The sequence below is a fragment of the Octopus sinensis genome, linkage group LG19, assembly GCF_006345805.1.
Source record: "Octopus sinensis linkage group LG19, ASM634580v1, whole genome shotgun sequence".
In the NCBI taxonomy this organism is placed as follows: Eukaryota; Metazoa; Mollusca; class Cephalopoda; order Octopoda; family Octopodidae; genus Octopus; species Octopus sinensis.
Window position 1 is genome coordinate 15,666,943 of NC_043015.1, and position 17,488 is coordinate 15,684,430.

The window sequence follows — 17,488 nt, forward strand, 5'->3', positions numbered from 1 at the left end:
ATACGACTCTCTTTTATGACGGCATTTACATTTCTAGGCGTTTCATTACATTAATTCACACTTAACCAACACCTGTCCTTCGCTCAACTCTATTTCTATCCATTCATCATCAAACCACCAGCCTCATCTTCTATATCCAACGTACATGACACATCTACCCCTACATCTACACTCTCATTGTTAAAGTTTACATGAGCGACAACACGATCGCAACATACACTTTCGAAACTAATCAACAGATCATTTTATACAACAACAAATTTAATCAAAACGCCCATCAATGAAAACATCTCCACCACTGTATTGTGATTCACCTAATCAGCACCACTACAGTCTTGCCGGTTTGACATATGGTGAGTAGATGCTATTGTTCTATATTTTATAAATTACACATATTTACTTACCCATGCTTCATTCCTCTCTTGCCTACATATGAAATCCACTCTCTTTTAACACAGCATCAAGTTTTGTAACAGCACATCCGCTGCCATTCGTGCAAAACGAAGAGACCCTATTCACCTGCGAACGTTTTACATCGCCTTCCACGACTATCAAATTCTTACAATTATGAGAACAATAACATGGCTCATTTCAAGGCAACCTCACATTCAATTCTTACACCATTCTACGAGGGGGTAGGAACACCTTTACATGGCTTTCTATACACTTACAAATACATTCATTCGCCGTGAACTTATATCAATATTTGCCTGAATAATCATCATAATTCAGTGCAATCATTAACAGTACTTTCAAGCAATTCAGCCCCGAGCAACGCCGGGCAATTCAGCTAGTATATATATATAATTAAGGTGGCTATTCGTAATTTAAAACCGATAGGCAACAAATATAGTTGTCACTAAAGTGATGGAGAGTGCTAGTAAGTACCAGTATTGCTAGAAATAAGAGTCAAAACAACTCTTAGCTACATGAGAGCACTTTTATAATGGCTGACTAGGGAGACAGGCTCCAGCAATGCTGGGGCTTAATCGCACTCTCTGTCACTTTAGTGACAACTATACTAGTTACTTATGTGTATATATATATATATATACTAGCACTATGACCTGGCAACGCCAGGTCATAGTGCTAGTGCATCCATATACAGCTGCATGCGTGCACACATACATGCAAGTACTGTCCAAATCTCCAACCAATCACATACAGCTAGCTGGCATTCAATTGGCATATCAAGTTTCGGGCATTTTGATTGGGTTTTGGATAGAAAATTCACAAAAAGTCACTTTTGTTGATTTCTTAATGGCTTTGCGGGGTGACTGGGGAAATTTAAAGATGTGCACGACCACCCTTGGATGGTTTTGAATGACTGTAGAAAGTGCGAGCCCTCTAACTGAAAAATTGTGGATTTGTATAAAGGACACGCACACAGACATTTTGCCCTTTATATATATAGAGATAATGTGTATATGTTTGTGTGTGTCTGTATTTGCCAATTGTATTTGACAACTGGTGCTGGTGTGTTTATGTTCTTGAAACTTAGCAGTTCAGCAAAAGTGACCAACAGAATAAGTACCAGGCTTAAAAAAAAAAAACAAGTAATGAAGTCAATTCATTTGACTAAAAATTCCTCAATATGTTACTCCAGCATGGCTACAGTCTACTGACTGAAGCAAGTAAAAGAGAAAAGATAAAAAATTTAGTTTATTGACTATGAATATGCTTCTAACTCCACAAAATTTAGCTTTATGCTGGCTAAAACAGAGTAGTTACAAAGAACTCTTGAAGCTGACATAGATAATTAGATAACTAGAGCTATAGAGGAAGGGTTGTCTTATCTATATTAAAATGTTATGAATTGTCATCCTATAAACTTGACCTTCTATGTCACTTCATCAACTTTATCTGTATGACTTTTAGTTGTTTAAAAAAAAACTGAAATTTCTGAAGTTAATTAGTATTTCTAACTTTCAGTAAAGTATGGAAATTAGTTTTAAAACAAAAATAATGAACCAAGTAGCTGCATGTATTGAAGAACAAAATGTAAGATAACAATTTTTAAATGCATGATATGCATATATGCTGAATAGCAGATCAAATCCCAATACATTTTGACCCTCCTTGATTTTTTGCCACCATAAATTCATAATATTCAACAATAAATATTTCAACATATCAGCAAATAAATGAAATTGGATCACTTGATACCCACAACACTTAAGAAAAACATAGGGTTAAAATGTTTTTCTTTTTAATCTCTAATACAAAATAATTTTAAATACAGTTATTTACATAGTTTAATGACTTATTAGAAAACTTACACTGCCCTACTTACTGAATCTTTGCATTTGTCAATTCTGAAGCAGTACTTGTATTTCTCTATTATTCTATACTCTTGAACAGAGATTTTAAATCAGGCTAAATTAATCAACTTCTTGAGTTAATTAACATAAAACTCTTCAGAATAATTTAATTTCAAAAACGGAAATATATTAAGTTATGAAAAACTTCTCATGTTCGATCCAAAACATCATGATTTCCTGTTTTTGAGAAGATAAGAATTTAATTCAACTTGCTAAAAGAAATTGGTTCCATATACTTTTTATTAAATTGATAAGATAACTTATATAAGCATTAGTAGTTAGTGACAGCTGGCTAAATCTTTACACTGTTGTCCTATTAACAAACGGGTTGGTAGTTTATATAATGTAACCAGAGCTTTACTATGACTTCATTTTGAATTAGCCTAGCTACCTTGTATACATCATGGGAAGTTATAGCTTATTTTTAAAAACAGCAGAAACACTTCATAATTGACTTGCTGAGCTAGCAAAACCAATAAGAAACAGATGAATCAAAAGAGAGATGTCTCAAACAGCTTAGTGTTTTAAAAATTTGGAGTGTGAGGAAGTACTTCATGATACATCTTTACAGTAATAACGATAATAATAATAGTGATAATAATAATAATAATAACAACAACATTGTCGCCAAACAAGCAAAATGGATCAATCAGACTACAGAAACAAATGGGCAAAAACAAATGGAGCCAGAAGCCTCTGCATGGACAGTATATACTTCGAAGCCGAAATGCTGATGAAGACCAAGCCATCAGTGGCTGAGAAGTTCAGGGCTGAAAGCAGAGACTGAAGGTTTTATATTGGCGGCACAAAATCAAAGCTTGCTTGCCAGAAACTACCAGGAGAACCATGTCTCAAAGAAATCCAAAGGATTGTGCTGACAAGTATTTCTGACATTCTTAGGAAAGCCCTATCAATTTAAATGTCTGATGATATTTCCCTACTTTTCCTGCCACTCTCCCTCCCCAAGCTTTATAACATTTCTTATCCTTCACTCGCCCTAGGATGTTGGGTGTGTCTCATCAAGTGATTATAACAAACATGCAGATTAAAAGTAAATAATAATAATAATAATAATAATAATAATTATAATAATTATAATAATATAATAATAATAATAATAATAATTATAATAATAATAATTATTATTATTATCATTATTATTATCAGTTCAATAATACAACCCAAACAAAATAACCCACAAACACAAGACACACTCTATATAGCATGAAATATATTTCCACCAGCAAGCTTGAAAATCAACTCATTACACACTCGACACACAATACAAGCAGTAACACAACAAAAGACTGCACCACACCTCAAGAGAGAAAAAAAGCACAACAGAAAACAATACCGGTAAGAGTTTGCGCACTCCCAATGACAGAAAAGAACCCACAATGCTGCACACAACCCCAGCAACACGGATGCGTAGCAAGTGATGCAGTTGGAATTTGCCTCAAACTTCAAGTGTTGAACAATTAGCATAATAATAATAATAATAATAATAATAATAATAATAAATAGCAACAACAACATTGGAAAGCTTGTTGGCTTTCTCTGTCCTACTGAAGAATAGTACTAGGTATTTAAATATTTATGCATCATTCTTTTTTTCTTTTGCTTGGCTCTATGATCGTAATTTGTACTAATGGAATCGTAAGCAGAAATTAAAAGGCTAGGTAAAAATGATTTACTTACTTCATTTACATGTAGAATAACAATACTCTTTTACTCTTTTACTCTTTTACTTGTTTCAGTCATTTGACTGCGGCCATGCTGGAGCACCACCTTTAGTCGAGCAAATCGACCCCTGGTCTTATTCATTGTAAGCCCAGTACTTATTCTATCGGTCTCTTTTTGCCGAACCGCTAAGTGACGGGGACGTAAACACACCAACATCGGTTGTCAAGTGATGGTGGGGGGACAAACACAGACACACAAACATATACACACACATACATATATATATATATATATATATATATATATATATATATATACGACAGGCTTCTTTCAGTTTCCGTCTACCAAATCCACTCACAAGGCATTGGTCGGCCCGAGGCTATAGCAGAAGACAGTTGCCCAAGATGCCACGCAGTGGGACTGAACCCGGAACCATGTGGTTGGTAAGCAAGCTACTTACCACTCTTGCGCCTAATTATATAAATACATTTTAAAATTTTGTTTCATTTTCTCAACAAATTCCAGTTTAAATTTCTATCGTGTTTTACTTATATCTGCAACATTAAAAACTTGCTTGCATGTTGGGGTGCACCGACCTCCGCCATCTATACGGGAAATCTTGATTAGAGGTTGAAGAAATCCAGAGAAGAATAAAAAATGAGCAGGAAGGTGTGAGACAACAGTAACAGAAATTGGTATTAAGGAGTAAGAGATAAAGGAAATGAAAAAGAAGGAAATGACTAAGTGCCTGAGAATGCTGATGAAGTAAATAGTGAAGATGTTCTAGTTGGGCAAGCGACAGGAAATGCTGCACAAGACTTGAACAATGAAGGGAAGGAGATTCTAGAAATGCCACGAGATAAAATCAGGTGGGAACAATGAAGTGCCACCAAATGTAAAATATATAGACAGAGGAAAAGTAAGGAGAGCCACAGGTGGAGTAATTGGCGGTTTAGAGCTTGGTTGAAATAGAGAACATTAGTGAAAATAAACAAACTAATCATAGCTGTTGCTAATGTTGTAGCTGACATAATAAGATACAAGCAGAAAACTTGAAAAAGATGAGGAGAGAGAAAAGAAAGAACCAAACTAGAGGAAGGGAATATAGATGAAGTTGAAAAGGATGTGGAAAGAACTGAGGCAACTAAATAGGATAATGAGAGAACTCAAGAATGAGAAAATTGAATGGGAAGTACAGGTTAGAAGAAAAAGAAAAAAAACTGCACATGGAGAATAGTCACAAAGAGAAGTGACAGCATTAAAGGCAAAATTGTAAAAAAGATATGGTGCTAGATGTAGATTGCTTCAATCGAACAGAAGGCATCTTTTTTGAGGAAATAGAGGGAGAACAACTTTAGGACGTGATTCCTGATGCTGAAGAAAATAAAGTATTTTGAGGGGAGCTTTGGATCATAAAAAAGATGCCGAGTTGCTAAGACAGGTGGAAAGATAACTTGCAACTGCACCAAAACAAAAGAACGTCAGAATTGATCTGTACTCAGATAAGCTGAAGTTAAAAAATATGGCAAATTGGAAAGGATTTTGTCCGGTTGGAGCACAAGGTTACTGGCTGAAGAATTTTACACAATTGCATGAAAAGATCACTGCACGCCTGGATGAATGCCTGCAGCAAGTCATGTCCCTACCTGGATGACAAGTGAACGGATGTTTTTATGTCTCGAGGACCTCTTGAAAGGTAAACTGGAACTAAATTTTTTACCTATATTCTATTTACCACTTATGCGGAAAAGTTATGTAATCATCCTGGATAGTAACAATCTACTTCTAGTAGAACAGAACGGATGCAGGAAGAAAAGTAGGGCAACAAAAGACAACAAATTAGTTGATAAAATGATAATTAGAAATTGTAGACGCAGATTGATGGGAATGAATGTAACATGGTTGGAGCACGGAAAAGCATATAGCATGTTCCGGCACAGTTGGATAAGTAAAATAATGAGCATGTTTAAAGTGGCAGAAAATATGGAGAAAATGGAAATGAAAATAGAAAAAATAGAATACTGAACTGATAGGAGAAAAACAAAAACTTGGGAGGATGAACATCAGACGTAATATATTTCAAGGTGATAGCTTATCTTCATTACTATTTGTATTAACCATGAGACTACGAAATATTCAAATAGTTGATGATTTGGGGAAAGGATATGGTCAGATAATTCATTTCCTTTTTATGGATGATATAAAGCTTTAAGCGAAAAATGAGAAGCAACTTGAAAGTTTTGTACATACTGTTCATAGTTTCTCAAATGGTGTAGGTATGAAATTTGGGATTGAAAAGTGCGCTATAGTGATAAGGAAATGAGCAAGATTTGAAGGAAGCTAGGGAACCGAAATGCTAAAGGGGCAAACAATGAAAGATGTTGAGAAAGGAGAATGGTATAAGCATTTGGGAATACTGGAAGCAGATGAAATAAAAAAAATAAAGAGATGAAGCAAATTATCAGTCGGGAATATACAAGAAGAGTGAGGAAAATATTACTGTCAAAATTGTATTTTTTAAATGTTATTGAAGCAATAAATGCAAGAGTGGTACAGGTATTCAGATATGGAACTGAAATTGTTGACTGGATCAAAAACATACAGAAACTGGAGAGAAAAACTAGAAGGCTTCTGACAATCAACGAAGTCCACCATCCGAAAGCTGATATCAACTAGTTGTACATGAGAGACCCGGGCGGAAGAGGTTTAATTGCTGTGGAAGGATGTGTACAGATGGAAAGAAAAAGCCTACTTGAATATTTATAGAACGGCACAGAGAAATTATTAAAGACAGTGAATAAGATGCAGGTGATCAGATGTGGAATATGAGAAAAGAGCAAAAATGAAATTCAAAAAGAGCGTGTTAAACAGATTGAAGAGAAATCTTTTCATGGTCAGTTTTGGAAAGCCACTGACGATATACGTAAAACAAAACCCTGGGTTTGGTTGAAGAAAGGACAATTAAAGAAAAAGAAACAGAGCCTTATTATAATAGTTCAAGATCAAGCGTTAAAATCAAACTTGAGAAAATATGTGTTTAGGGGAAAGGTACCAGTGATATATAGAGTGTGTGGAATTTGGGATGAAACAATGGCACACATTGTTGCAGAATGTCCTAAATTAGCTCGGGGAGAATATAAGACATGGAGGCATGACCAAGGAGTGAAAGTTTTGCACAGGAAGCTTTGTCAGAAATGAAGATTTGAAGCTAGAAGTATTTGGTATGATCATCGAGTTGAAAGAGTGCTTGAGACGTTGCAGTCCTCCTGATCAAAATATTGTCCAAAAAGAAGTGGAGAAATTCTCGAAGAACAAAGACCTCGAAATTGAAGTATTCAAGATGTGGGGCATGGAGGTAAAAACAATACCAATAATAATTGGAGTATTGAACATGATAAAAAAAAGACATATGAACAAAAACGTAGAAGCTATACCAGGATCCTCAACACTACACACTATCCAAAATATACTCCTGCTAGGAACAGCCCACACCCTGTGCAATACATTTTCAGTTCAATAATACAACACAAAGAAAACAACCCACAAACGCAAGACGCTCTATTCAGCAATTGCCCAGTGAAATAAATTTCCACCAGCAAGCTTGAAAATCAGCGCATTACACACTCGACACGCAATACAAGCAATACACAACAAAAGACTGCACCACACCTCAAGAGAAAAAAAAACTAACACAAAACAATACCGGTAAGAGTTTCTACACGCCCAACGACAAAAAAGAACCCACAATGCTGCACACAACCCCAGCAACACGGATGTGTAGCAAGTGATGCAGTTGGAATTTGCCTCAAACTACCAAGCGTTGAACAATTAGTACAATAATAACAACAACAACAACAATAATAGTAATAATAATAGTAATAATAATAATAATAATAATAATAATAACAACAATAAAATGCCCTGATGCAGTACCAGGCACTGGCTCTCATGGCTTCTGATCTTAACTGATTAGAAGTGTTATCATATACATTGCTTTGTTTTGGCATAAAAGATGGGCTACAGCAAATATTCTGCTCAATATCACAGATTTGCTTGTAAGTTGTTTGACCGTAACCAGTTGAGCATATCCCGTAGTGGCTGACGATATGTGCGTCTGTGATCACGAGGAGAAATAGTGAGCGAGTATCATAGCCATGTGTTGAAAGGAATTCTTTGGGGTTTGGGAAACATAGGTGTTTTGTTCAACATCCTTAAACAATCCTTATTCAGGGGCCTTTTGAGCGGGATGGGCTACTCGACCTGAAGAAAATTCTAACTGGGCCCCACCTGCAATGGTCATGCACTGTTTATTTTGATATGAGATCACCATGTCGCGCACATATGATCGTGATGTGTGTGGCTGGTGTACCCTAATCAGACGGGTAATCATGATGGGTATAGTGGGCTTCGTATATTTTACTGCAGTGTCACTTTGATGGCATGCACTGCTCTTTCACTCAATAATAATAATAATAATAATAATAATAATAATAATAATCCTTTCTATTAAAGACACAAAGGCTGAAATTTTAGTGGTGGTGAGATAGTCGATTACATTGACCCCAGTGCTCAACTGGTACTTATTTCATCGATCCCCGAAAGGATGAAAAGTAAGGTGGACCCCAGCGGAATTTGATCTCAGAACGTAAGGACGGACGAAATGCCGCTAAGCATTTTACCCGGCGTGCTAACGATTCTGCCAATTTGCCGCCTAATATAATCCTTTCTACAAGGCCAGAAGTTCTGGGGGAGGGGACTAGTCGATTCCCTTGACCCGTGCGTAACTGGTACTTAATTTATCGGTCCTGAAAGAAAGAAAGGCAAAGTCGACCTCGGCGGAATTTGAACTCAGACCGTAGCAACAGACGAAATACCTATTTTTTTACTACCCACAAGGGGCTAAACACAGAAGGGACAAACAAGAACAGACAAACGGATTAAGTCGATTATATCGACCCCAGTGCGTAACTGGTACTTATTTAATCGACCTCGAAAGGATGAAAGACAAAGTCGACCTCGGCGGATTTTGAACTCAGAACGTAGCGGCAGACGAAATACCGCTAAGCATTTCGTCCAAAGTGCCAACGATTCTGCCAGCTCGCTAATAATTATAATCATATAGGGGATGATCATACTTGAAATGTTCTCAACCATAGTCTTGCACAATCAGAGCTGATCAGGGTTTACATAACAACAGTTAATATATTTAACTCTGAACTCTGCCAAACACATTTCAACCTATGCAGTAAATAAAGAAATTCTTCTGTCCTGTTATCTGATCTGAAAGTTCTGCTAAAAGTTTTGTATGTGAAATATAATACTTCATTCAATACAGAATCATTTCAGCACGGGATATATCTCTTGAGTTTCATTTCACAGCAAGACAATATGTGTTTTAAGCATATGAACATACGCTGCAATACTAAATTGTAAAAATGCTCATGATATATTAGGTTATGGCTAATTTCTTAACACTTGCTAGACTAACATCAATATATATACTTTACTACGCCCTGGTGTAAACTAATACAGACTTTGTACATAGTTATGAGCTATTTATCCTTTTTCAAGACAGTAATCAGAGTAAAACACTCTGCTGAACATCTAATAAAATTTAAACCGCAATATAATTAAAACACATGCAGTGCTATGAAGAAATTGGAGTGTATCCCCAGGGTCTCATTTTCCAGTAAAACTACTGAGTGATCAAAAGTATTCTAAATACTTACTTGGCCTGCAGAACCAGAGCAATACAACCGGCAGCAAGTGGGGCTGCTGCTGATGTCCCTCCAAAATTTTCCACACAGCTACCATGTAAACCTGTTGTTACCTAAAAATTTAAAGAAAGAATGATTTAGATCTTTCTATGAGCAGTTTAGAAAACTTTACATTCGACTCGAGCATGATCTATTTTATGTGACCTGACACACTTTTCATACACTGCGAAAACAAATGAGTTCTGAGTTCAATTCCTGCTAAGGTAGAATTAAATCACCCAGTTTAACACCCCTATATGATCCTTGGGTGTCCTTAGTGAAGCCAACTCTGTTGCATGCTTTTCAGGACAGGTTTCCACTTTAAGAATACGTCAGTCTTTTTTCCAATTAATATCGGAGATCTGAAAATGATTAAGGACACTGCTCGTTCCGCCTGAGTAAGTGATTATCTATCTAAGTCTTTGTCTCTCTCTCTCTCTCTCTCTCTCTCTCTCTCTCTCTATCTATATATATATATATATATATATATATATATATATATATATATATAAATATTATTAGAGACAAAACCACTATTGCAAAACAAACAAGGAAAGACTTAATCAATACATAAAATTTTAATAAATAGTCAAAAAAACCGCCACTACAATTGTTTCTTGTCTTGATCGACAATCTTCAGGTGGACTTCCAATCTAAAATATCAATATTTTAAAATATAAAAATAATAATTTTAAAATAATTAAAGTATGAATGAAAAAATATAAATATATAATCCATATATAACCTATATATAATCCATATATAATCAATATATAAACAATATATAAACTAAAATAAACCTATCAACAATTAAATATAAAATATAAAATATAAAATATAAAACAAAACAAAAAAATAATAATAAATAATAATAAAAACTATATATACACCCATACACATATACCTAATATATATAACCATATCTAACTACATACACTAAATCACACACCTATATATATATCCCTATACATACACATAAAAACGTCTAGGCACACTATAAAAATAAAATAGCTAAATACTTCAACACAATACTTATTCATACTCCCACACACACACACATACAACCCACATTCACGCTCTAGAAAACGGACATCACTTAAAATTATGAACGGAGAAATGGAATAAATGGAATTAAAAATTATATTCACTTGGTAAAACGAACACTACTTAAAAATTATGAATGAAACAATGCAATAAAACAACAGACATCGCAAATAGACACAAATTACTACGAATTCCTTAAACCTACCATGATAAACCAAAACTCATAAAAACATATAATGATAAAATCTCCCTTTACTAAACTCTATAACATACCTATATAGCAATCCCCCCTAACTAAACATTCACACACAAATACACACACGTAAACCACACACCCACGACATATACAAATACCCACACCACTTACACATACCTATACATACATATAACCTCAACATATACTCCAAAAACCCACTCAACCCCACACAGACAAATAAACACAAAAATTATGAATGGATTCTTTTATAAAACTACCATGATAAGCTAAAACTCACAAAACATAAATGATAAAACCTCCCTTTACTAAACACTATAACATACTTATATAGCAATCCCTTTAACCCACTCACACCCAGATGGGTGAATTGCACAACCAGGGAACGCACACACACACGTGTGCGTATTTTGATTGTGCAACTCGCCCATATGCATGTATGCGGGCGCGATTACATTGTTGCACATATCGAGCCCAAATAGCATGCATATGTACATGTGAGGGGGTACACGCACATGACGTGCGCGTGTACCCCCTGCATTTATACCCGTGCGTGAATATACATATGGAGACTACCACACAGGTACAAATGTGTATAGTAATGGGAGCCCCATCACTACACTCAATGTATACTCTCACCCATCCACACGGATGTGAAAGTGAATCTCCGGTGTATATGTTGAGGCTTATATGTAGCGCTGTGGAGGCGAACGTCGTTGAAATTGTGAATGAAGGGGGGTGGAGTTGGGAATTGTAACCGGGTGGTGGACTAGCGTTGCTTGGAATTGTGAATGGAATAGTGTAGTAGTAAGGCAGGCATCGAGAATAGATTTGGGTTACTGCAAGTTGTTTGTTAGAGCTGCTAAGATGAGCTAAAGCTCATAAATGTATATAATAATTTATCATGGTAGTTTTTTAAAGAATCCATTCATAATAAATTTTTTTTTTTTTAAGTAGTGTTGGTTTGCCACGTGGATATAGTTTTTAGTTCCATTTATTCTATTTCTCCATTCATAATTTTAAATGACGTTTACTTTCCATGGCGCGTATTCTTTTTTTACATAAGTTATATTTCTATGGTAACGTAATTTTGGTTTGATTTTTTTAACGGCTAAGAATTTAATTTCACTTCATAATTTGAAACTGACTTGTAAGTATGTATTTTATTTCTCCTTATGTCATATTGTTATTTTTGATATTCTGGTTAATTACGATGTATTTAATGTTGTTTTTCATAGGAGTGTTTATGTATATGAGATTGCGTGTGAGTTTTTAGTTGTATAATTTATTTATCTGTATGAGTGTGGGTGTGTAAATATTGTTGTATATATCGAGTTTAGTGAGTATGTATATGCGTATATGTGAGGGAGTATATGTATCTGTTGTGTGTGTGTGTTTTGCGTGTGTGTGTGTTTGTGTGTGAATGTGTATATGGGTTTGTTATTTAGGTTAACAATGAACGGTAAACTTGATCTCGGCAGCATTTGAACTCGTACGTAAAGAGCCAAGAGAAATGTCCCCAAGCACTTTGTCCAGAACGCTAACGATTCTGCCAGCTTGCTACTGTGCTAAAGTTGTAAATTTGTCTGTGTGGGGAGGGAGTGGGTTTTTGGTGTATATTGAGGTTTATAAGTTAGTATAGGTATGTGTATAAGTCGTGGGTCTGTGGTTTACGTGTGTGTATTTGTGTGTGAATGTTTAGGTTAGGGGGATTGCTATATAGGTTTGTTATAGAGTTTAGCAAAGGGAGTTTTTATCGTTATATGTTTTTAAGAGTTTTGGTTTATCATGGTTTTTTAGGGAAGTTGTGGTAATTTGTATTTTCGATGTTGTTGTTTATTACATTGTTTCATTCATAATTTTGAGTGGTGTTCGTTTTGCCACGTGAATATTATTTTTAATTCCATTTATTCCATTTCTCCATTCATTGTTTTAAAAGATGTTCGTTTCCAGAGCGGTTATACTTTTTATACATATGTTAAGTTCCTTGGTAAAGTAATTTTGTTTGGTGTATATGTTGAGGCTTATATGTACTTGTGGGTGTGTGTGAGTGGGGTGCGTGTTTGTATTTGTTATGGGTGTGTGGTTTACGTGTGTGTATTTGTGTGTGAATGTATAGGTTAAAGGGATTGCTATATAAGTATGTTATAGTGTTTAGTAAAGGGAGGTTTTTTTATTTATGTTTTGTGAGTTTTAGCTTATCATGGTAGTTTTATAAAAGAATCCATTCATAATTTTTGTGTTTATTTGTCTGTGTGGGGTTGAGTGGGTTTTTGGAGTATATGTTGAGGTTTATATGTATGTATAGGTATGTGTAAGTGGTGTGGGTATTTGTATATGTCGTGGGTGTGTGGTTTACGTGTGTGTATTTGTGTGTGAATGTTTAGGTTGGGGGATTGCTATATAGGTATGTTATAGAGTTTAGTAAAGGGAGATTTTATCATTATATGTTTTTATGAGTTTTGGTTTATCATGGTAGGTGTTAAGGAATTCGTAGTAATTTGTGTCTATTTGCGATGTCTGTTGTTTTATTGCATTGTTTCATTCATAATTTTTAAGTAGTGTTCGTTTTACCAAGTGAATATAATTTTTAATTCCATTTATTCCATTTCTCCGTTCATAATTTTAAGTGATGTCCGTTTTCTAGAGCGTGAATGTGGGTTGTATGTGGTGTGTGTGTGGGAGTATGAATAAGTATTGTGTTGAAGTATTTAGCTATTTTATTTATTTATAGTTGCCTAGACGTTTTTATGTGTATGTATAGGGATATATATATAGGTGTGTGATTTAGTGTATGTAGTTAGATATGGTTATATATAATTAGGTATATGTGTATGGGTGTATATATAGTTTATTATTATATTATTATTATTTTTTGCTTTGTTTTATATTTTATATTTTATATTTTATATTTAATTGTTGAGGTTTATTTTAGTTTATATATTGTTTATATATTGATTATATATGGATATATATAGGTTATATATGGATTATATATTTATATTTTTTCATTCATACTTTAATTATTTTAAAATTATTATTTTTATATTTTAAAATATTGATATTTTAGATTGGAAGTCCACCTGAAGATTGTCGATCAAGACAAGAAACAATTGTAGTGGCGGTTTTTTTAGACTATTTATTAAAATTTTATGTATTGATTAAGTCTTTCCTTGTTTGTTTTGCAAAATAGTGGTTTTGTCTCTAATAATATTTTATAATATTTTACTATAAAATTGGATTTAATCCTAAATCTGATTTTTCCCTGTAAATTTGGATTTATTCCCTAATATTTATTATTATATATATATATATATATTATATATATATATATATATATATATTACATATACACAACACAACATATAATCGTTACCAAAAAGGAATGACGTTATCCTCAGAATGGGAGCATATCCTGAAAGGTTGCAGCTATATATATAGTATATTATATATATAGATAGATATATCATTATTAATAAATTTCAGGCTAGTAAAAAATTATTTAGAAATTTTTTGCTACCAGTGGTCTAGCGTGAAGAAAAAAACTAGTCAATAGACTATATATTATTCATATATTGCGCGGTGAATTTGAAAAATTATAACATGTAAGCGCGAGGCATGTTCTGTATTGCCTCGTATTTATATGTTAATCTTGGCTTTCCTGCTGATGATAGCTGCGTCTAGCAAATTATTTTATTTGCTGGATATAGCTCGAAACCATGGTACAGGAAATAGATGGTAAATGTTTTTATTTTTCATTCCCTTTCGAAATTACCCCTAATAGTGGTTTGGATTTTAACTATTCCTTCTAGCATGTTAGATGTCTTATTATGGCCATCTCTTATGTGTTTAAATGTACACTGTATTTATATATATATTATATATAATATATATATATATATATAATATATATATATATTATATATCTTTGTTTTATTTGAAGAGTTCGGATAAATGAATGAAAGCGCTAATAAAGAATTATTCAAAATTTTGACTGCCTCCTTTTTCGTAATTAGAAAGGTAATCCATTGCCACACCATTGCAACAATAACCATCATCTATTTTCAGTAAATTGGTGATATCGACACCAATTTGGGCCATCACTTCATTTGGGACAAGAACAGGATGAAGCTCTCCAACATTAATTTTGTGAACAGGGTTCACTTTTTGACACTGATCTCAAGACAAAATGAACTCTTTCGTGTCGTTGCTCACATTTTTCCAACAAAACCTCTCTAAAATGTTATCCCTTGTTCTGTCAACACCGAGATGACTTCCGAAGCAGCGGGCAGTATCCCTATCTCTACATCCCATGTAAATACTTGAAATAATACTCTTCTGTTTACCCGGGTTGCGAATGACCAAGACTTCTCGGTATTTATTTTCAGAATTTTTAACTCTCTCTACTCTGCAACGATAGTAGAGTTGACCACCCCGTCCAACATAAGGCTCAGAGAGCCAATGTAGGTTTGCCTTTTCGTTTTTGGACATATGAGGTCCAAATTTGTTGTTAACCACATAATCAAATATCAAATCAATGTTGTTAGCTTTGCCTTGTGTACTAAAAGTAGCCATTCTGGATATGCTTCTTTTAAATTTCTTCAGCTCTAAATAACTAAGTGAAAACTCCAACTAAATGAAAGCTCTGACTTTCTCTTTAATTTATATTACTTTCTCTTTCATGTACAATGTACATTACGCATATACACACATAATAAACATCAACACACATTTAATGGGTTCACCTATTATCTCCCTATTTACAATCACAGTGATAAACATTTGGAGAGGGATCTTAGGTGGGGGTAATTTGAAATCGTATGGGGTATCTTGAATTCGATTTCAGATTACCCCCGGCGGTAATCTGAAAGCGATTTGAAGTTATCGGGGGTGGGGGTTAATCTGAATAGGAGGTACCTTATTTTAACGTGTATAAGGAACCCAATTTTTGTCAAAAATAGGTTAAAGAAAATGGGAGTTTCTTATACATGGATAGTATCATAAACCCTTACAAAACCTTTTTGCTCTAAATTTTAAGGCGCAAAACACACAAACTTACAAGCACGCACACACACACACACACACATACATATATGACGGGCTTTTTTTTTCAGTTTCCGTCAACTAAATCCACTCACAAGGCTTTGATCAGCCCGAGACTATAACAGAAGACACTTTCCCAAGGTGCTATGCAGCGGGACCGAACCCGGAACCATGTGGTTGGCAAGCAAACTTCTTACCACACAGCCACGCCTGTGCCTAATATGCTGGCAAATTTTTCATGAAAAATATAAAGAGATATTAGAGGAAGAGATGATCTGAAACTTCAAATTTTATCAAGATAATCGAAATATGTAGCCTCAAAAACGCATCTCTGAAAAATTTCATTAAAAATATGCATTTTTAAGGAAGTTAAGCGTAAATAATGTCGCGTGGGTGACACATTCCGGTAGTTTCCATTTCTACTTGCTTTTGTATATGCACTTACCACATACTCATCAATGCATCTTCCTTCTTGCTTTTACTGTCCAATGTGTTTCACTAATATCTTTATTCCCACAGGCATGCACCCACTCTCATCTCCTCACGTACACACTTTCACTCTACCCTCTAACAACAATACACATACACGCCAACGCTTATCCCCACCCAATGCCAGTATACTTCTACAAGTAATCTTTTAATCTTTTGCTTCAGTCAGTAGACTATGGCCATGCTGGGGTACCACGTTCAAATATAGTCGAACGAATCAACCCTAGTACCTTTTTTTTAAGCCTTGTACTTATTCTATCGTCCTCTTTGTTGAACCGCTAGGTTACGGGGACGTAAACACGCCAACACTGGTTGTCAAGCAGTGTGGAGGACAAACACCGACACAAATGCACACACACACACACACACACATACACACACAAATTTAAAAGCACAATAAATGCACAAACGAACAGAAAACAGACACAGGGGGTCACCAACTCCTCATCAGTTATGGGCCAGAGGGCCAAACGCAATTCCGCACCTCTAACGATATTATTTTAATTGTTTCTGTCATTTGACTGCGGCCATGCTAGAGCACCGCCTTAAAGTATTTTCAGTCGAAGAAATCGACCCCAGGACTCATTCTTTGTAAGATTGGTACTTATTTTATCAGTCTCTTAGGCCAAACCGTTAAGTTACGGAGAAAAAACACACCAGCGTCAGTTGTCAAGCGATGGCAGGGAACAAGCACAGACACATACACACATAAATACAGATACACACGACGGGTTTCTTTCAGTTTCCGTCTACCAAATCCGCTCACAAGGCTTTGGTCGGCTCGAGGCTATAGTAGAAGACACTAGCCCAAAGTTCCACGCAGTGAGACTGAACCCGGAACCGTGTGGTTGAGATGCAAACTTCTTACCACACATATCAGGTCATTAAGAATGAAATGTCCGATTTTCTGATGCACCAAGTTTGGCAGTCGTTAACTC

The 17,488-nt window shown here is 34.9% G+C and overlaps 1 protein-coding gene across 1 annotated transcript in view; it reads right to left on the reverse strand.

The window, feature by feature from the left end:
* Positions 1 to 17,488, reverse strand: part of LOC115222333 (PC3-like endoprotease variant B) — a 157,731-nt gene that overhangs the window by 17,023 nt on the left and 123,220 nt on the right. The window contains exon 10 of the mRNA XM_036511112.1: positions 9,734 to 9,834. Coding sequence (XP_036367005.1) covers positions 9,734 to 9,834 — 101 coding nt within the window. The remainder of the gene's footprint in view (positions 1 to 9,733; positions 9,835 to 17,488) is intronic.